The 20,640-nt window shown below is 39.0% G+C and overlaps 2 protein-coding genes across 7 annotated transcripts; one reads left to right on the top strand and one right to left on the bottom strand.

Annotated features, from left to right (window-relative positions):
- Nucleotides 1-2,919: 2,919 nt before the first annotated feature.
- On the bottom strand, nucleotides 2,920-10,628 carry CLDND1 (claudin domain containing 1). Of its 5 annotated transcripts, none has more exons than XM_032351377.1 (6): nucleotides 10,445-10,628; nucleotides 9,269-9,319; nucleotides 8,735-9,044; nucleotides 6,556-6,684; nucleotides 4,511-4,648; nucleotides 2,920-4,357 (listed from the first exon to the last, which is right to left on the bottom strand). In XM_032351377.1, exons 3-6 carry the CDS (start codon nucleotides 9,024-9,026, stop codon nucleotides 4,137-4,139), a joined length of 780 nt encoding a protein of 259 aa, XP_032207268.1. In that variant the 5' UTR covers nucleotides 9,027-9,044; nucleotides 9,269-9,319; nucleotides 10,445-10,628; the 3' UTR covers nucleotides 2,920-4,136. The 5 variants fall into 5 exon arrangements, with proteins under 5 accessions (XP_032207268.1, XP_032207275.1, XP_032207300.1 ...); XM_032351384.1 differs by having other exon boundaries at nucleotides 6,556-6,663; nucleotides 10,445-10,623; XM_032351409.1 differs by having other exon boundaries at nucleotides 9,269-9,334; nucleotides 10,445-10,559.
- A 67-nt stretch (nucleotides 10,629-10,695) lies between these two features.
- GPR15 (G protein-coupled receptor 15) lies at nucleotides 10,696-20,437 on the top strand. 2 transcript variants are annotated; one of them, XM_032351363.1, is made up of 2 exons: nucleotides 10,696-10,914; nucleotides 18,909-20,437. In XM_032351363.1, exon 2 carries the CDS (start codon nucleotides 18,959-18,961, stop codon nucleotides 19,877-19,879), a length of 921 nt encoding a protein of 306 aa, XP_032207254.1. In that variant the 5' UTR covers nucleotides 10,696-10,914; nucleotides 18,909-18,958; the 3' UTR covers nucleotides 19,880-20,437. The 2 variants fall into 2 exon arrangements, with proteins under 2 accessions (XP_032207254.1, XP_032207246.1); XM_032351355.1 differs by having other exon boundaries at nucleotides 18,756-20,437.
- Nucleotides 20,438-20,640: the final 203 nt, after the last annotated feature.

The raw sequence follows: 20,640 nt of genomic DNA, 5'->3' as shown, positions 1-20,640 counted from the left end.
CTATTTAACTGCCACAGTAACCTGTTAAGGCAGATACTATTTTTTCCTCATTTTCTATGTCCATTCTCAAGTACTTCTGACTTGTGAAGAGGTTGATGTCAGTAACTCATGCCCCTGTCCTGTGTGATTCTAAATAAAACAGCAGGAATGCAATGAATTGATAAGCAGACAGGGGTCAGAGTATTCACTTTATTTATTGAGACCTAGCCACTCCAAAGTACAGAGTCCTTGAAAGTACCAGATTAAAGAAAATATTTTGGAATTGAAGCCAAAACAAAAGTATAGCCAAAACTATACTTCTTGCCAAATCTGAACCTTAGGACAAGCCACAGGAGTATATTGGGTCTGCAGGCACATTCTTCATACACATCTCCATCCAGCGCTGGTGGGATGGATTGGTGCCTGTCTCCAAAAGCCAATTAGTTACCAGAAGAGAGTGTTGGAAAGTACAGGAAAGAAATGGCTTCTAGAAAGCAGGCACCCTACCAGGTCTGTTTATTTGACAAAGCCCACTGTCAGTTTCTGACAATCTGCCTAGGAGACAGGGAATCCTATTTCTTGCTTCTAAACGAAGTTTCAAATATAGCTTCCAAACATAGTTACCCACTGGAATCACTTTGAAAGGTTTAAAAAAAATCAGTGACCTGGACACACCTCAGACTGAGTAAATCACAAAATGTCTGGGGCGCAAATATTTTTTAAAGTTTTCCAGGCAATTCCAGCATGCAGCCTAGGCTGAGAAGCTCTGCTCTATAGGCTTGGTAACCTCATCCCCTCTTCATGCAGCCTGTCATAACTAGCACTTTCTGAGTACTAAGTACTTTATGCTCAGCAATTTACATAATCCTCATTGCAACTGTATGAGGCAGGTATGATAATCATAGCATTTCACAGATGGGGAAAGTGGGGCTTGGAAAGGCTAAGTGACAGACCTGGGATTACAAATTTAGTATTCCAGAATGTCTTCTGAGCTAGATACTTAACCATCACACACTGTGCTGCTTTTTGCGGATGCCATGATCCTAGCAATATCTCCAGTCATAATATATTCCTTCTTTTTTAGGGAGGAGCAAAAATGACTGCAGAAACTGAAAGAGTTCATTCCAGTATTTCCTCATTAAAAAGAACATAAAACTTCCTCTATGTAAATTGAGGAAGAAGAGTAAGGGTTTCCAACAACTAACTTTTGTAGAGATTTGGAGAATGTGTGGTAGGGAGTAATAATAAATCAACAACTGTCAAGCAGCTAAAGTCAAAAAGCATAACTTTTTAAACAGAATCAGCCGAGTAGTTTTGAACAGCCATCCTTAGTATCTTGAGACTGAGAATAAGTAAACCAGACAGCACAGTCTATGAAGATAAGCCTTAAGCCTAAGGATTGTGAAGGAAGAGGCCGTGAGAGGTTATGGGAACATGGGAGTCCCAAGTTGCTCCTGAATATACCAATGACAACACAAGCTGCATGAAGAGAAACAAGAACAGAAGTCTAGAAGACTGAGAGGGGCAGAAAGGCTGAAGTCACTGGTGTGACTACATCAGTCCATCTTTAAGTAACTTACCAACTTTTTCCCTCCCCTCCACCCCAACACAAAAACACAGAAGTACTTTAAGCAGGCAAGTATTAACACATTACTATTACTTCATTATTAAGTTACTGAGACCCTAGAGTATCATGACATAGATAGTAGGTGCAGTGTTAACTAAACAAATAAATTCTTCTAGGATTATTCCCATTTTATTGTGTCAACTTTTACTGTTTTTATGGCTATCTCTAAAAATTTTTGAAAGGATTATTCCCATTTTATTGTGTTAACTTTTACTGTCTTTATGGCTATCTCTAAAAATTTTTGAAATGAATCTTTTGCCAAAAAGGATTAAAAGAGATTTATTCACATCACTTGATGAGATTAGGAACCATGAAATTAAGATTTTAAAACATGATTCTTAAATTGCCATAAAACTCATGTTCTGAAAACTGAGTTTTAACTTTGGGGGTGGCTTTCAAAGATTCGGTGAAAAGAGATGAACAAAACTATACTTGTCAAAATGGTCAAATATCACCAATTTCATATGGTTCCACCTGAACAGACACAAGAGACAGCTGAAAAACTAATTTTCACATCAAATGAAATAACACAGCTCTATGTGTTCGAAAGAAAAAAGTCTTCACAAAAGACCACCTCAGCTGTGCTTGAAATATCAACCACAACACATAGGTAACACCAGGGCTTATGATGCCGGCTTCCCATGCTTCAGGATACTACCAGTGAGGCTGGAACTCAAAGTCGCATAGTAACTTGAGTTTCCACAGTACATATTAAAGACTGGTGTTGGACTGACAGTCACAGACAACTTGGGGTGACAAGAGGGGACGTTGTCCAAAATAAGTATCTCCCAATACAAAAATGTCATGTTGGTCAATAATTTTAAAACGTTGTGCCCAAAAGCTTTGTATGTTTACTTAGCTTTTCTACCTTCCACAAAATGTGCTGAAAGGCAACGAAACGTGAGGAGTGAGGAAGAGGTAGAAAAGTGAGTAAGCAGCAACTGCATAGGCAGTTATCAGCTACAGAGTAATACTGGCTCTGCTGTAAGTCAGAAGCAGACTTGATTATTTCTGTGCTATAGAACACAAACACTAATAGCCATTATATGACTTTTAAAAAAATCTAGCCACATTAAATAGGACACATAGGATCATAAAACTACTCTAAAAACATGTTTTTAAAACTCTGAAACATAATGGATAAAGAAGCTCTTATTTTCTAATGAGGGCAAGGAGTTCCCATATTTTTTGGAAGATAAAACAGAGATACCAGAAAAAGGCATTTTCCAAAGAAACAGAGATCCTCATTCAGAATCCTGTACTTCTTTATCCTGAAATATTGAGATTTAAATCAACTCAGACATGATACACAATTGAGTTTCTTCTCATTTTTTTATTTTTTAAAAAAGACAGATTTAGGATACTGTAAGAAATTACTAAGTTACATTTTTTAAAATCTGTCAAGTGCTACAGTAATGGAATAAGTAAATAAGATTTTTTTAAAGTTCAATGTTTATAGACATATTTATAAAAAAATGACTGAATTAGGAGATGTTAAATAATGTTGATACACACCAGGAAGGGATTTAGGCAAGGAAAGGCACATCATTTCACCACAAGAAATAAAGACCATAGTTGGAAGTTAATGACCAGCCAAAGCTTTAGGTCTTGTGGTAGTTTTCCTAGCTCCGGGGGGTCATTACGGTGGAACCTTCTTCATGGTACTGAGCTGGAATAAATAGAAAGGAGTTGGAAAATATTACTCTGTGACCCCAAAGTCGTGTTAGAAAGAAAGCACTCTTAATAAGCCTGATGTGTGAGGAGGCAAGGAGCAAAAATCCAAAATGGTTTGGTTGTACCGAAAATCCTACTGACATTAAGGAAGCTTAAAAAAAAAAAAAAAAATACAAAAAAAGGTAAAGTAAAATGAGGTTAATCCTCTTGTCTGGCTGAATTGGAATTCTTGTAGTTACGAAATTAAAATTTCCAGTAAACACTATATTTTTCACTTCCTTTCTTGCAGACAGACACAGTTTAGTTAAACAGCTGCCGTACTTCACCTTGAATAAAGCTGTATGCCCGTATTTGGGGATAAGGATCTTAGATAATCTCATTTTATATAGCTTAAAATCTTTGAAAATAGCATTAATGCTCTGGCTGACAGGCTATCTACAATGGCAAAGTGACCCTAAGTTCTGACAACGATGAGAGTTTTCTCAGAGACACTGAAGAGTTTCCAGTTCAACAGATATTTACTGAGAAATCTAAAAGACTTCAGTAGATGTGTCTGGGTCAATTTCCCACTATCAGTTTTCTTTCACAAATGTGTGGCAAGTGTCTACCCATTTCTTGCTGTCTGGACTCTGAACCTAGATTAGTTTGTTTAAAAGATGGACTCATTCGGAATAATCCATATAAATTTTAGTGGTATTAAGAAACAACTGTCTGTGTGAATAAATAGAATGGATTTTCAGGATAAAATGGTATATCCACAAAGAAAAAAAATAAATTAAAAACAATGGGGGGGGAGACAAGGAGAATATTAATATTGAAAAATAAAATGGCAATTGCAAAGCAGGCAGCTTCCCACTCATGCCACACGATATGCCTTCATTAAGGTGTACTCTTTCCGGTTGGTATGAGCAGCCCAGATGAAGAGAGCAGAAGCCATGAACTGTAAGGGAGCTGAGACGCAAGCCAGGCAGAAGGACCATCCAAATTCACCAGACACATTCTCAGGTCGCTCTAGCTTCTGGTGGAGTAGCTTAATTCCAGCGACATAACAACTCACTGAGCCCAGCGTACAGAGACCTTGGAGGAAAACAAAACATAACTAGGTAAGAGCCTCGTAAGAGCTTTTCAGGCAACATGACAGGGCAACAATATGTGAATGTTTAAGAATTATGACTCTGTCTCTATGAGAACAGGAAGAAGATAAAAGGTTTGTATAATGACAAGACTCACCTGCCAGGAGATGGAGAATGCCTGTGGCAATGGTGGGGTACAAACTCCGGCAAATGCAAGCACAAAGTCCAATCACAGCCCCAAAGCACATCAAACCTAGACTAACAAAAGGTAAAAGGAACTGGCAACGCCAAAGATCTGATTTTGAAAAAGAGAAAAAAAGATATGTTACCACAATTTCAGACAGTTTTTCACAATGGCAATTTCTTTCATGTACTTATTAGACCTTTTCTCAAAAAGTGAGAAAGGAGGGACCCCTGGATGGCACTACTGGTTGAGCATACCACTCTTGGTTTCTGAGCAGGTGGTGATCTCAGGGTCCTGAGAAAGAGCCCAGTCTTGGGCTCAAAGCTCACTGAGGAGTCTGCCTAAAATTCTTTCTCCCTCTGCCCCTCCCCCCACTCATGCTCTCTCCTTCCCAATCTCTCTAAAATAAATTTTAAAATCTTTTTTTAAAAAGTGAGAAAGGAATACTTTAATATTGGGGATTCTTCTTTAAAGCACTTTGTTCAAAAAGATGCTACCTGATAAAAGCAAACGGACACTAACAGTTAGCAGTTACTGAGGGCTCACTGTATCAGGCACTGATGCTTTGTGTATTAATCCTCCCAAAATCCCTATGAAGGATGTACTATTATGATCTCCATTTTATAAATGAGGGAACAGAAGCAAGAGGTATAAATAACTTGTACAGGGTAACATAGTAATCAGTAGAGCCAGCATTTGAAGCAAAACCTTCTGGTTCCACATATAAATGAATCTACATCCTTCTAGGATCTCATGGCAGGATTAAGAAGTAAATGAATGGTGGTTATAAAAGACCTGTTGAAATAATATACATAAAGCACAGAGCAGAGGATCTCAGCATTCAATAAATGGCAGCTTTAATTATCATAATTTCCCTCAACAGGAGAGGAAAGCTGATGGACTTGACATGACTTCCATTTTTACACTATTTTAATTATTAGTAATATCTTAATATCAACTCTAAACCAAATTTGACCTTCTAGGGCTCATTTTACTTTTTGGAACTACATAAAAGTCTTTTCTCCAACTTCCCTTCAAACACATTTAGTAATAAACTTCTTCTTATATATCTGCAATACAAAACTGAATACCTTGAATAACACAGTTTAACTATACAGGCTGACATACATGCAAATTTCTAATAGAACAGGACTGTAAATGTATTTTCTCTTCCTTATGACTTTCTTGGTAACATTCTCTTTTCTCTAGCTTACTTTATGTAATAATATAGCATATAATATATATATATATATTACAAAATATGTCTCAGTTGACCGTTCTATGTTATTGGTAAGACTTCTGATCAACTGGAGGCTGTTAGTAGTTATGTTCTGGAGAAGTCAAAAGTTATGTATGGATTTTCGACTATTTGAAGGGGTCAGTGCTCTAACCCCTACATTATTCCAGGGTCAAGTCTACTTGCCATATTTATTCAATGCTTCCCCTCATGACATGGTCATTCTATGCACAAGCTCCAGGAAGTCTCTACAGCCTGAATATCAGGTCCAAATATGAAGGCTGTATTTTCTAGGTCGTCTGTCAAAGAACAGAATGCTCCCAATAAATACTTTCATTTGTTTTTGATATCTATATTTCTGTTACTACAGCCTAAGACTGGATTAACATTTTTGGTAGTCCTGACCCTTGACTCATATAGAGCTTGTAGTCAACTTTTTCACAGATCCCTATCTGAACCCAAGTAACTGAAATGCTTATCTCAAATACAGGAATTTATTATTTAGCCCTATTAAATTTACTCTTTAAAAGGACCAACTAATAACATCTTTTGCGGAGGTCTAGATTCTGTCATCCAATATATTCATACTTCCAATTTGGTAAGTATGTATCTAACTTTAAAATATGTTATCAACAGAACAGAGTTCACTGGGATATCACTAGAGATCTTATTCCAAACTGATGCAATGTATGGACACATCTTGTTCCAATAATGGAGATCAATGAATGGAAAATTTATTTCCTTCTTCCCCCAACTGTACTGCTGAGATCAGTGTACTCACAGGTCCGAAGTAGATCAATCCCACTATTGTGGTTTCCAGGATCAACATATTTCTCCATGAACTGCTCATTTAGCGTGAAACTCATGCATTTTGTGACATCAAATGACTCTGCAACATGAATAACAATGACTGCTTGTTGTTTTAATTATAAACATTTAACAAAAATCCCTTTCAGTAATTATTCTCTGAAATAAAAAGTGATATAAAAGGATGTTCCCAGAGGACAGCAACCTCTTTGGCCTTGAGTGACACACAGGATTCATGGATGCCCAATGAATGCCATTGGTTCTCAGCAGCAGGCTTAAGACACGGACACAAGGAAGGGAAGAAAAAAAAAAAGTTGGAGCGGTAAAATGAATGAGAACAGATATGCAAGAAGACTAGGGAAGAAGGAGAAGACAAAGACTTAAATAAATAGGAACTTTGACTGTCTCTGCCAAATCTACCCCCCAGATATCTTCCCATCTCAGGTAATGATAATTCCATCCTTCTAGTTCCTCAGACCAGAAACTCTAGTCATTGTTGCCTACATGCATCCCACCAGGAAATTCTAGTGGATCTACCTTCAAAACCCATCTAAAATCCAACCACTGCTTAGTGCTACCACCATGGTGTAAGTCACAGTCATCTCTTCTAAGAATTAGTGCAATAGCTTCCTGGCTTCCACTTTTGTTTACTGCCTGTTTTCAATACATCTGTCTAGGTGACCAGATCATTTCTCCTGCTCAAAACTCAATACTCCACCACATTGAGAGCAAAAACCGGAAGCCTTCATCATGCCTACAGAATCCTGCAAAGTTTGCCCTACTCCCAGAGTAATTTCTGACAGCATTCTCAACTCTCCCTCTCCCCCACCTCCATTCCAGCCCAGTGGCTTCCTTGCTGGTCTTTGACTATTTCAGGAATGTTCCCATCATGAGGCCCTTGCAGTTGTTGTTTCTTCCAACTTTTTTAAGATTCCCCCTGAAGTTTTCCATATAGCTAACTCCTTCACCTACATAGTCTTTACTCAAGTGACATCTTGTTGAAGCCTATCCTGCCTATACTATTGAACATCGTAACTCATGCCTATCAATATCCCCTTCCCTACACATTCCATATCCCTTTATTTTGTTGCATTTTCTCATACAATGCAACATCTTCTAACATACTATATAATTAACTATTGTTTCTATCATTATACTTATTTCTTCAGCTTACTGCCTACACCCCTTATTAGAATGTTAGCTCCCCAGGACCAAAGATATTTATATTCTTCCCTAATGTACTATATGGAATATGGAGGCATTTAATAAATGATTGGTAAGATTCAAACATCAAGTGCTCCTATGCTCATAAGTAGAAATGAACACTTTACAATTAATTTCAACCAGTCCCCCCAACCTCACTCCCCCACCTACTTTCTTTTTTCCATTATATTATCATAACAATTGTCCTTTTGATGTATAATAATTGTTGTGCTGTGATCTGAATACAGTGCTTCCCACTAAGTGGTCAACAGAAGTAGTCATAAATAGAAACAAATTCTAAGTTGTTCCTTAGAGCTCTAAAGTTTCCATTTTAATATCTGGAAATTAAAACTTTTTAATGTTAAGAATGCTTGCAAAATAAATCAGACAATTTCTTATATTTTTTTTTATTTCTGTAATGCATATTTTTAACCTACAAACTCTTGTCAAGATTGTTATAAAACAGACTCAAATACGCACAGATTTGAATGTAGAGTTGGTCAAATTATATCCTCTAAGATTTACAGGGCAAATGATAATAACTACCAAAACACAGCTAACACAGGAAAAGACTATCAAGTCATATGTGTTAATCTGTTTTGGATACTAACTCTTTTACCAGTTACCAAATATTTAAAGTCTTCCAATGTGCTTTCCCAATTATTTCCTCATGACATATGTGAGATTTATAAAAAGAATTTTACTGAGTAAGTACAAAGATTCAAAATGGCTTTCTCAAGATAAGGACAGTTACTTATCCAACCGGTATTGAGTATCATAGTAATTCATAGAAGTTGGGCAAAGAAAGTGGTAGAGAGAGAAGAGACACACAGATTTATTTCTTCAGAGAGGAAAAAACCCACAAACCTGCTTATACATAATTGGGTTATCATCACATCACTTTATTATTGAATAGGTAAAGTAGACAAAAGTTAAAATAAGAGAAATACCTGTCCTTTCTGGTGGGCTATACCAGTATGTGTTTTGAGGTATAGTGATACACCGTCTCCACAATCCCATTGTGCCATTAAATCGGAAAAGTGCATCATTATAAGTCTTTTCATCTGCCTCATCACTAGCGAAGTCGGCCCAGATGCTTTTGTTCAAATCACTGGAGTTTTCTTGAACTGGACTTCGATATTCATACCAGAAGTCTGTGCCAATTGAGGCTGCCATGTAGATGGTGGAAATGAGGCTAAGCACACAAGCAATTACAAATGCTGTAGCAAAACGGTTATCCATTCTGGCATTCAGACTGCTCTGTTTAAAAGTTGGAGAAAGAAGAAAGTTAGACTTCAAGGACATACAGGAAATATTTTGAAAGGAATTATCTCAAAATCACCCTTTATCCTGTTCCCCACCCCGTGACCCTTAATGTAATGTATAATCATTAAAGAATAAAAATAAGTAAAGGCAAGCATGTTCTTAATTAAATTCAAAATAAAACTCATTATCATGAAAGTACTTATTGAATGCTCACATACCCAGGATGCTACGGAGACAGAGGTCTTGTTCTCTAGTCTATCACCTGCACACTAAAACAGACAACACTGAAATGGACATACACATTACAGATACAAACAATAGACATGCTCAGAGTCAGCCGTGTACCATACATATATTTTTAATTACAGACTGAATTTATATTGCTTCAGAGCATTAAGTGTTCTGGGTTTGAGTGTGAAAGGGCACAGGAAAAGCAAGCAGAGAAAATTGGCTCCTCCCAGATTCCACTGAGGAGGAAAACCTTCTAAAAACAAGGTTAAGAGTCAGCAGCTATTTGGAAGGCAGAGTTATGTTTGTTAACCCAGACAGAAGGGTTGTTCGGGTGAGCAGAAGAGCAAAGAGAACAGTAACATATAATAATGCTAGATAGCAATCTGCTCCTAGGATCCATCGAAGCTAAGGAAAACTCCCCTGCGCCGCCAAATTCTCCACTCCTATCTACTCTCCCCATTCCTTACACTTCTGAATCTTCTTATCTGCAAACTAAATGACTTCTCCTCGGCCAGAAAGAAAACTGAATTTGGCAAAATATGAACACTCCCAAGGCGTGGACAGGGCTCAACGGCCGTAGTAAATGGCCGCAGTAAAATGACTCAAGGCGGATCAAGCTGAGTCAAATACTGCAAGTATACACCGTGACCGCACCAAACACCTTACAAAGGCGCACGAAAACAGGCTCGCAAACTGGGGTTGCTGAGTTTGGAAGACAGGAAGTGTGACACAGAAGAGATAGGGCAATTACAGGGATTAACAATAACTCCAGAAGTTGGTTTTGTATTCTTGTTTTTCTAATCCTCTTTCAACCTGGTGCTCTCAAATGACCTTTAAAGGTCCCGGTCCCCGAGTGGCTGTTTGCCAGGCCGGACAACTGGCGCTGTCACCTCGCAGGGCGCTACTACCGGGCCGGGGCAGTTCCAGGCAAGCTGGGGCAAGGGCCCTGCAGTCCTGCGCCGCCCAGGCCAGGGGCCCCAGGTACCCAACCAGGCCCCTCCCCAGACCACTCAGCCGAAGGGAAAACCCCGCCGCAGCGAGGCGGCTCAGAACCTGCCGGCCCTGGCCCCGGCTCCTCCCCAGGAGGAGCCCCTCTTCAAACTGCTGGAAACGTCTAACCGCTACGCGACCCCCGCCCAGCGACGCCGACCCCGCTCACTCACCGCCCATCCTCCTGCTCCGCCAGCTTCACCCTCAAGCTCAGACCACAGCACCCTACTCTCCCCGCGCCTTCTCTGACGCACTTCCCTGCAGATCCCGCCCCCTCCATAACTCCCGCGCCTCCGCCTCCGCCTCCACCCGAGGCCGGGCCTAGGCCCGGGGCCGTGGGGGCTTGTGGGAGTTGTAGGAGGGACAGAAGGAAAGCTGCGGGAGGCGGCGGACCGCATTTCTGGCGCCGCGCGCAGTGCATTGTGGGGGGTGTAGTTCGACTCCGGAGCGAAAGGAGGTGCTGCGCCAAAGGGATTTGTGGGCTGATGGAATCCTATGTACTATGAAGGAAGGAACAAAGGTCCTTAAAGTAAGACGACCTGTTTCTGGTCCCGGCTAGTCATTGATTGTGACTTATATAACAGGTTTTCCAGTCCTGTGCTTTCCTGTCACACACCCTACCTCTAAACACGTCAACAACAATGTGAGTATACTTTTGAGATATCAACCTATTTATTTCCTCTCAGAACCTCACTTCCATTGAAGCAGATAGTCTTTCTGGGTTTATTGCTTAAGTTTAGACTAAGAAGGATGTGACTGGACGGTATCCATGTAGAATGTAATGACAGTGTTTGGGTTTCATATAATTTTTGTTAGTGGCTTTTTTTTTTTTTTCGGCAAGTGATACTAATTTTCTATTTATTGTGCTTAAAGTTTCATTTTAAAATCAATTTCAGTTAGTTAACCTATTAAATTATAATAATACTGAGGCTACAAGACATGTCAAAAAGCATGAATTTAAAAAATCATTTATATAGTATGGAAAAGACTGAATTTGGGGAACATGGCCTTGAGCAGATAAGGTCACTGACAGCCTCAGAATCCACAGATGGCCATGTGTTCACAGCAGTAACAGAATGACTCTAAGCCTTCAAGTATCACACAGAAATTCATTGGTAGAAAACAGAGACGTCTTTGCACACGTGTGGATGCATGAACATAGCCTAGGACCAGTAAATGATAGGTTTCTCAACAGAGACCTACAGAGACCGCTAGCTCAATGACTAGAAAAGCTCTCAAACTCTATGCCATCCCCAAATGTCTTGGAATTTAGCTCAAAGTTGATATTAAGTTTTTACCACTCTGACAGTTTGAAGGCATGGTATCTGTTTTTCTGTAGTTCTATGTCTTTTGCCTCAGTTGGCAAACGGATATTCATATCCGGTGCATAAATAAAATAAAGTAATAGCCAAATACATATTCATATATGCCTGGATTTTCATGTAGAATACCTGATCAAAGGAGAACTTTGCCAGGCACCAACTAGAGAAATTGGTGGAAATAACAGGCAAATTATTAAATTTACTGATACAATAGTTACATATTATAATATATAATAATTACACATTATTAATGCGCAGTTTGACTCCTAAATTCATTCATGCAGCAGGAAATAATCTTTATCCATTGGCCTTCTTTAGAAATCCCCTACCTCCAGAACTACCTCTGTGATGAAGTCACATGGTAAATAAACCCAGGTAAAAGGGAAGTCTGAAAGAGGAAGAAGACGAGGACACCTTAATTCATAGTCAAGGAAGCTGAGGACAGAGTGAATAACTGACTTATCAAGATTAAATAGGGTGCACTGACTAGTTTTGTTACATTGGACAACTTAGTTAATCTCTTAAATGTCGGATTTCTTTTCTCGAAAATATTCCCTATTCCAATTGACCACAGTGAGGATTAAATGAAAAAAATGCATATAAAATGTCCAGCCCAGGCCTGTGGCATATATTAAATAATCATTACACTTTAGTATTTGCAAATATCTGTTGAATATCGATAATGTTTGGCTAGGGTCACTATAAACAGCATCTAAAAGCCTCTGATTCCCCTACAAGCTGGAAGTAAGCCATTTATAGAGGTAGGTGTCCTGCTCTCTTCAGCAGGTTATCGAACCTCTGGACTAACTGCAGTTGACCAGGAAAGACTTGCAACAACCAGATTCCCAGGCTGGGTTCAGAGGATACTTACATCTTCTTGATTCAGGAGGTCGGTGTTTCTCGGGAAACCTGTAAAGGAGGATGCCGCTTGGCATGCATCAAGTCTGCATAATGCATAGAAAACACACAAGACATATTTCACTTACAATTTAGCATGGACTTGGCCGTGTCTGTGTGTTTGAGGTTGTGACAGTCTTGCCCACTTAGCACAGAGGGCGTGAACTACCTCATGACACCAGTAGCACTTCTCATTTATCTCTGCATTTTGCATGTTTTTTATTTTGGGTGCTTGCTTGTTGTGTGAGCAAAATCCTTAAAAATTAATGGGTTTAGGGGCACCTGGGTGGCTCAGTGGGTTAAAGCCTCTGCCTTCGGCTCAGGTCATGATCTCAGGGTCCTGGGATCGAGCCCCACATTGGGCACTCTGTTTGGTAGGGAGCCTGCTTCCCCCTCTCTCTCTGCCTGCCTCTCTGCCTACTTGTGATCTGTCTCTGTCAAAAAAATAAATAAAATCTTTAAAACAAAATTAATGGAGTTAAATTCTGCTTCCTTTCCTTACTCTGCTCCTCGGGAAACAATAGCTGGCCTGACACATTTTCACAAGTGTTAAGGATGATTTAGTGCAACCAAGTACGGATTATGAAATTTAGATTTAAAAATAAACTTGAACTAGATCTCTGGCTTAATTTGTTAATTATGGTTCTAGTTTCACCAGGAAGGTGTTAAGTCCAATAACTGAAAATCTAGATATGCAGGTATTGTAACTTGTGTTACGTGTTTATGTGATGACTCCTTGTGTGAGAATTCCCTTCAATAACAAATTCCCTTATATACTTAAATATTATTTTTAATCACACCTTTTTTAGAAACTGAAAATTATCTTAAGAAAGATATATCTACATTATGTCTTTCTCCTACAATTTTATCCTGGTTGTTTCCTTATAAACTTTGGAATGCAAAAAGAAAAATAGAAATATATGCAAGCTGTGGGTTCCAATCAACAGCCTTCCTCAGGAAATGTCTCAATCTTTGAATTTCCTTGTGCCGATTCACTTTAGGACAATGGCGAAATTAAAGAAAAGGCAGATAGAAAAGTGCATCTAGAATGGCTTTCCTTTTAGCAATTCCTGTCAAATTCTGCACAGAGTAGTGAACTATAGTTGTTTAGATGTTCATGCTTCTGAAGGACAGTGAATGGACCAATTGTACGTGAGAAGTTTAAATCATCCTCTATTTTAATATCATCAATGTGAGTCTTTAGCAAGTGACTCTTTCTGAGTCCCAGTGTTCTCATTCATAAAATGGATATACTGGATGATCAGTAATATCACTTGCAACTCTAAAATTTTCTGATTCATAATTCCAGAAGAAGAATAACGTAACTCCAAAATGGGGTTGTCATAGAGCCACATGTTTAAGTTTCACTAGAAGATTCACGTATTCTATACTTCCAGTCTAGACAATGTACGAAAAGACAGAGAGAGTGGGAAATGCAGATGGATAAGGAAAACAAGGAAGTCTCTATGCTTCTGACTAGAATAGATACAGCAACCCGGCCTTTGCTGTTCCAATGATAAACACGAATCATGGAAAATGGAAGCTGTCTAGGAATTTTGTGAAAAGAAACCATTGGAAATAACTCAAGATTCAAGCATAATTCAATCCAGATCTACAAATATTAATTGGCAGTCTGTCATATGCCAGACATTGTGCTGGATACGGGGAACACCAATGTAAATAAGCACACTTTTTGTGATGCACAACCTAAATCCAGATTAAATCAACTGTTACAAAGAAGCCTAAAGTGTATGTGCCTAAAATAGGAACAGCACTTTTGTTTATGTCAGTGTAGGGGACCAAAGGAAATAATCTAATAAGTGAAGTGGGGGAAGACCCTGATAACAGCAAATACATGCCATTTAGTCTGGCATGATATATTACTTTATATTACACAACACTCACTAAGAGACTCCAAATAAAAAAATCAGACTCTTAGAAGATAAACAGATCTCTTAAACTGGTCTGTTTAAATGCTTATACCCTTTATGATACTCAAGTAAGAAATGGACAAGAGAATGTTTCAAACGAATGTATGATCACTCTGACCAATAAGATCAAGGAAAAACAAATACTTTGCTTCATAATCGTTGTCACTTATTCAGGAACAAATCAGTAGAACGTATGCATAGAGATTTCTTTCTGCTATGCTCTTTGCTCTATAATCTGATTAATCCCTACCTAATATGTGGGGAAAAGCAGAAGTAATATGCAATAATGCCAGTTATGGTTGGCTGTACTCACACAAAACCTTTAGCTGACTTGTGAAGCACAGTCTGCAAGTAACCACTAAAGGCCGTGTGACAGATAATATATTCCCTTGAGCAGGTATCTCAGTGAACACCTTGCTCTTTCCCCATCTTCAACACTTGACCCAATTCTGCATGTATCTCAGGAATTGAAATGCAAAACAGGGAGGGCCCAGAAGTCTAAGTTAATTCTGAAAATTTTGTGAGAACCAGACTGGAAAACTGCTAAGAAGTTCATGTTTAGGGGCACCTGGGTGGCTCAGAGGGTTAAGCCTCTGCCTTCGGCTTGAGTCATGATCTCGGGGTCCTGGGATCGAGCCCCGCATCGGGCTCTCTGCTCAGCAAGAAGCCTGCTTCCCCCCCCCCCCTTCTGCCTGCCTCTCTGCCTACTTGTGATGTCTCTCTCTTTGTGTCAAATAAATAAATAAAATCTTTTAAAAAAAAGTTCATTTTTTATTTATATTCAATTAGCCACTATATAATACATCATTCATGTCATATATAGAGTTCAATAACTCATCAGTCACATATAACACCCAGTGCTCATCCGATCATGTACCCCCCTTAATGCCCATCACCCGATTACCCCATCCCTCCCACTAGAAGTTCAAATTTAGAGGTTATTTGAAGAAAAGCCAAAATAATAATGAAGCATAACATATAAAGTTGGTTAAGATATATAAATTAGAGCACTGATTCTAAACTTTAGTGTAAGAATCACCTTGGAGGCTTATTAAATATAATGTGTTGGAGTCCACGCCAAATGATTCTGACTCAGTAGATCTGAGACAGGGTTCAGAAAGCTGCAATTTGGGAGTCAGCCCTGGTGATTCTAATGGGGGAAATGTGGCCTGGCATCCACTAGTTCAAAACAGTGGCTTTGAGAATCCAAAAAACACTTCAGTTGGTTATTCCTATTCTAGAAACAATGCAGAGATAATGGATGGTCTCTCCCTTCAAGGGGCTCATGATCAGCTTAGGAGGTCAGACATCAAAACAATTAACCATGTGAAATGAGGTAATAAGAACTTAATAAGCAGTATTGTAAAAGTTCTTAAAGAACACAAAGGTGGAAGCAATTATTCCTGCCAGGGATGGAAAACATAATATGTAAAGTTGAATATAAAGTATATCTATGTACTTGTATGTAAAATAAGGAAGGTTAAGCATTTTTTTCTGGAAAAACAATTATTAAAAGTGAGCATGTGTGTTGTCATTCAGTTATTAATATTTACATCTTACTCTTTTTTTTTAACTCTTTTTTTTTTTTTTTAATCATCACCTTGTTCTTGCTGCCTTTTCATAGGCTTATAATATCCAGTGTTGTTTCTGAGTTTTGGTCTTGTCTATTTGGTTATTTGTTGTTAGTATCCTCATGTTTATTTCAAAAAACAAAAATTCTAAATTCTAAAATGACCGTTGCACTAAGCTTATTTAGAACGATGACTTCCCCTACTTTATCTAGTTGGCTTTTATTGTGGGTTCTGTCTTATAATGGCTTTGCACTCGGAGTTATTAAAAGCCCAGGACTATGCTATTTGTTCCGTTTTTGCCTAAAACACTTAATCTGTTTTCCGAGTTGGGTCCCAGGATAGTTTTGATACATGGTAGATACTCTCGCATTGCAACATTCTACCATTAACTATCATATTCCAAAGTAACTGTATTTATGATAAAGCAAAACATTTGGCCTACAGCTGCTTCAAACTTAGTGAAGAAGTCAGATTTATTTGAGATAGTTTACACCAAACCAACTTTTGAATGCTGAAAGAAAATTTAAGGCTGACAGAATAAATATAGGCCAGACGTTTTCCTCCAGAGTATGAGCGTAAACTTTTTTCCATTTTATAACACATTTTTGCGGAATTCTGGAGACATGAGAAAAATAGATATAGATATAGAGAGACATATATAGATGTAGTGTTTCAATATTCTATGTTTACCCCATCAATCCTTGTCAAGTAAATATTGTCCTACTTCAAACTATTTGACAAAATGAATTTATTCTATTAAATATGTAAGGCTTACTCAGTGGGAAAGATTTCTATCCCAGAAATGTCAAAGCATTAATTAGTTTCTCTCATCTGCAGCCTATACTTAGAGAAGGATACGCCCCCCTGAACAACACAGAGCTGGCAGGGACACAAAAGGAGGCAGAGCCAAGTCATAAATCAAATTCCAAGTGACTTTCTGGGACTGCCCCCAGATCAGGGGAGCCCTCATCCTTCCCTGCCCTACACACACTCACACATCTGAGACTGGGGTAACATTAGAACACATCAGGAAAAAGAGCAAAATCACTCTTTTCAATATATTAATTATGGGATAAATAAAAATTCAGTAGAAAGGACTTACATGCTTATCAATGGTGTTTTTAGCCACTGGCATACATTTTTCTATGCAATAGTAATATCAACCTGAAACTGGAAATTTGGCAATAAAATGAGGTGGAGGGAAAGAGAAAAGGAAAGAGCCTTGAGCTACATTGGCCAGTAAAAATTGTAAGTGAATGGAGTCAGTTTCAGAATTTATATTTCAGGGCGCCTGGGTGGCTCAGTGGGTTAAGCCGCTGCCTTCGGCTCAGGTCATGATCTCAGGGTCCTGGGATCAAGGCCCGCATCGGGCTCTCTGCTCAGCAGGGAGCCTGCTTCCCTCTCTCTCTCTGCCTGCCTCTCCATCTACTTGTGATTTCTCTCTGTCAAATAAATAAATAAAATCTTTAAAAAAAAAAAAAAAGAATTTATATTTCACCATAGTTTTCCATGTAGAAAAAGGAATACATGAGAGAAAAATAGGATAGGATCCTTCTGATGTTAGCCTGTTTCTCAAGTGTTTTGAAGGAACCCCAAATCTTTCTTTTATCATCCCTGTACCAGCAACTCCTTTATAATGTCACTTACTAGAGGTCTGTCTCTTGCTAGGTCAGTAATCCCCAATGTGAAGCTCACTGATGTGTGAAGGTACTTTTAAAAAAAGTCATAGTTCAAGAGCTAAAAAATCACTGCTACGAGGTGTGAAGAAGAGAAGATCAGAGGGGACCTAGAGTCTGCTGAAGGGTTATTATTTGAAGATTAGTAGAGAGCAAGTCTCCTAATCAAGGATTTTAAATCTAATAAAAGGAACTTCATTGGTTAAATTACAATAGCAGATAAGAGTGTAAAAATTGCAATTTTTAAACCTGTGCCTATCAGCTACATAACTAACAAAAATGCCTACAGTTGAACCAAAGGAATACATACTTGCTAGTTATACTGGACCATGAAACCCAGAGTTTTCCTAATTAATTCAAATAAACTAGCATTTCCAAAGCACCTATGATGTGTAAGGTACTGTGTTAAAATTTTTACATGTTATAACAACAACAGCACAAGACATATTCCCAGTTTCTGGAGGACTTTTTAAACTTATTGAACAAAACAGTATTAATTATGCATGATCCAAAAGAGCCAAATAAGTGTAAAGAATCCCATACCCTAATTGGAATCATTATGTTTGCTGCAGATGTGGATGTATATGATTAAGGGAATTATTAATTCACTCTTTCTGCAGTGAAAGACTATTTTCCTCGCTTCGACGTAATTAAAAGGAGGATCTTTGTCACCGTCAAAAATCTAAAAGAAAGTATCTTGTATGTGTAACAGTTAGATCAAAAGGATTGTCAGTGTCAGAAAAGCGAAGGATATGTTTAAAGTAGGTAGGGGAAAAACAGCTAATGTGTTTTTTTAATATCTGGATTTAGAGGAAAAAAACAATATCTTCAAGACAAAAGTCAAAAAGCACCCCAGTCTCCAGGGCAAATGCAAATAAAGAAAACCACAACCACAAACACCAATCAGGGTGGTGTTCCTTGTAGGCCCTTTCTGAGGATTGGTAGAAACTGCATTTTTTTCATCTCTGTTTTTATGCTTGTCCCAAGATCTTTTAAGGGGTGGGGTGGTGCGGGTGCTGGGGAAGAGGCAGCCAGTAGATAAAAGAAGCCACCTGTGATTTTGAAAATGTATACAAAAACTTCCTAGATGAAGAAATACCAGATTTGGCAGCCAGCCAATCTTTAGCAATGGACCCAGAAGCAACCTCAGTTTATTTGGATTATTTCTACGCTACCAGCAAAAATCCTGATCTTGAGGACACCCACTCCCATGTTCCTTATACATCGATCTTCCTTCCAGTCTTTTACACAGCTGTGTTCCTGACTGGAGCATTGGGGAACCTCATCCTCATGAGCGCCTTGCATTTCAAACGGGGCAGCCGAAGACTGATCGACATCTTCATCATCAACCTGGCCGTGTCTGACTTCATTTTTCTTGTCACATTGCCTCTCTGGGTGGATAAAGAAGCTTCTTTAGGACTGTGGAGGACAGGCTCCTTCCTGTGCAAAGGCAGCTCCTACATGATCTCAGTCAACATGCACTGCAGTGTCTTCTTGCTCACCTGCATGAGTGTTGACCGCTACCTGGCCATCGTGTGCCCAGCCATATCCAGGAAATTCAGAAGGAGAGACTGTGCCTATGGAGTCTGTGCCAGCGTCTGGTTTATCTCCTGCCTGTTGGGTTTGCCTACTCTTCTGTCCAGGGAACTCACCCTGATTGATGGTAAGCCATACTGTGCAGAGAAGAGGGCTACATCCACGAAACTGACTTGGGCCCTGGTGGCCTTAATTTTTACCTTCTTCGTCCCTTTGGTGAGCATTGTCACCTGCTACTGTTGCATAACAAGGAAGCTGTGTGCGCATTACCAACAGGCGGGGAAACATAACAGAAAGCTGCGGAAATCCATAAAGATCATCTTTATTGTTGTGGCAGCCTTTGTCTTCTCCTGGCTGCCCTTCAATACTTTCAAGCTCCTGGCCATTGTCTCTGGGTTGCAGCAAGAAGTCTACTTTTCATCAGCTTTTCTCCAGCTGGGCATGGAGGTGAGTGGGCCTCTGGCATTTGCCAACAGCTGCATCAACCCTTTCATTTACTATATCTTTGACAGCTACATCCGCCGGGCCATCGTGCACTGCTTGTGCCCTTGCGTGAAGAACTATGACTTTGGGAGCAGTACAGAGACATCAGATAGTCACCTCACTAAGGTTCTCTCCAACATCATTCATGCAGAGGATTTTGCCAGAAAAAGGAAGAGGTCTGTATCACTCTAAAAGTGACTGTGACATTTCAATCTCTGTTCATAGACTGGAGAGTTAATTGGTGTCAGCAACAAAGAAAGAGGAAAAGTATTGCTGATACTATTCATAGTGCTTCATAAATACAAGAAGAGTTTATTTTTAAAGAGATGACTGAAAAGTACCTGTGTTCATGGGTATGATTGTGTCATATGCTGGTTTGGGGGTTTGAGTTTTTTGTTTTTGCTTTTATTTTTGTTTTTTTTTGTTTTGGCTGACTGGACTTCTTTGTTTTTAATCAAGTTCACAAGGCAAATACAACTGCTATGGTCCTTGAACTCTGACAGAAAGGCTCTGCTTGGATCAATTCCTTTCTTCATGATTGCTTATGTACGTTCAGGACTTTTCCTCTCTCAAGAACCATGGTGCCTTGATCCACACCACCCTTCATACTGGGCTCCAATTGGACTACATCTGAATGATTCTGCCCACTTTCATCTAGTGAGAAAAGTGGTAACAATGCAGATAGCAAAAATTATACCTGTGCCCTGTAATTAATTGTTACTGAGTAATAAATTAAGAGTCTGGCCTTAATCTTTACAAGTTTGTATAGTGATTCTTCACTGTTTTCCAATGTTATCTTTCACCTTTTGCCATTCACAATAACAGGACTGGCAAAAAACTCATGGGGGAAAAAACATTCTGTATTGTGTTTATGAATCAGGACTTATTTTATCACATGCTCTTCTAGAATATCTTAACAAGGGAGCATCAGGCAAAGTTTAACCTTTGTTTTC

Source organism: Mustela erminea, chromosome 1 (genome assembly GCF_009829155.1).
Source record: "Mustela erminea isolate mMusErm1 chromosome 1, mMusErm1.Pri, whole genome shotgun sequence".
NCBI classification, from domain to species: domain Eukaryota; kingdom Metazoa; phylum Chordata; class Mammalia; order Carnivora; family Mustelidae; genus Mustela; species Mustela erminea.
This window is presented reverse-complemented; position numbering and strand designations above follow the sequence as displayed.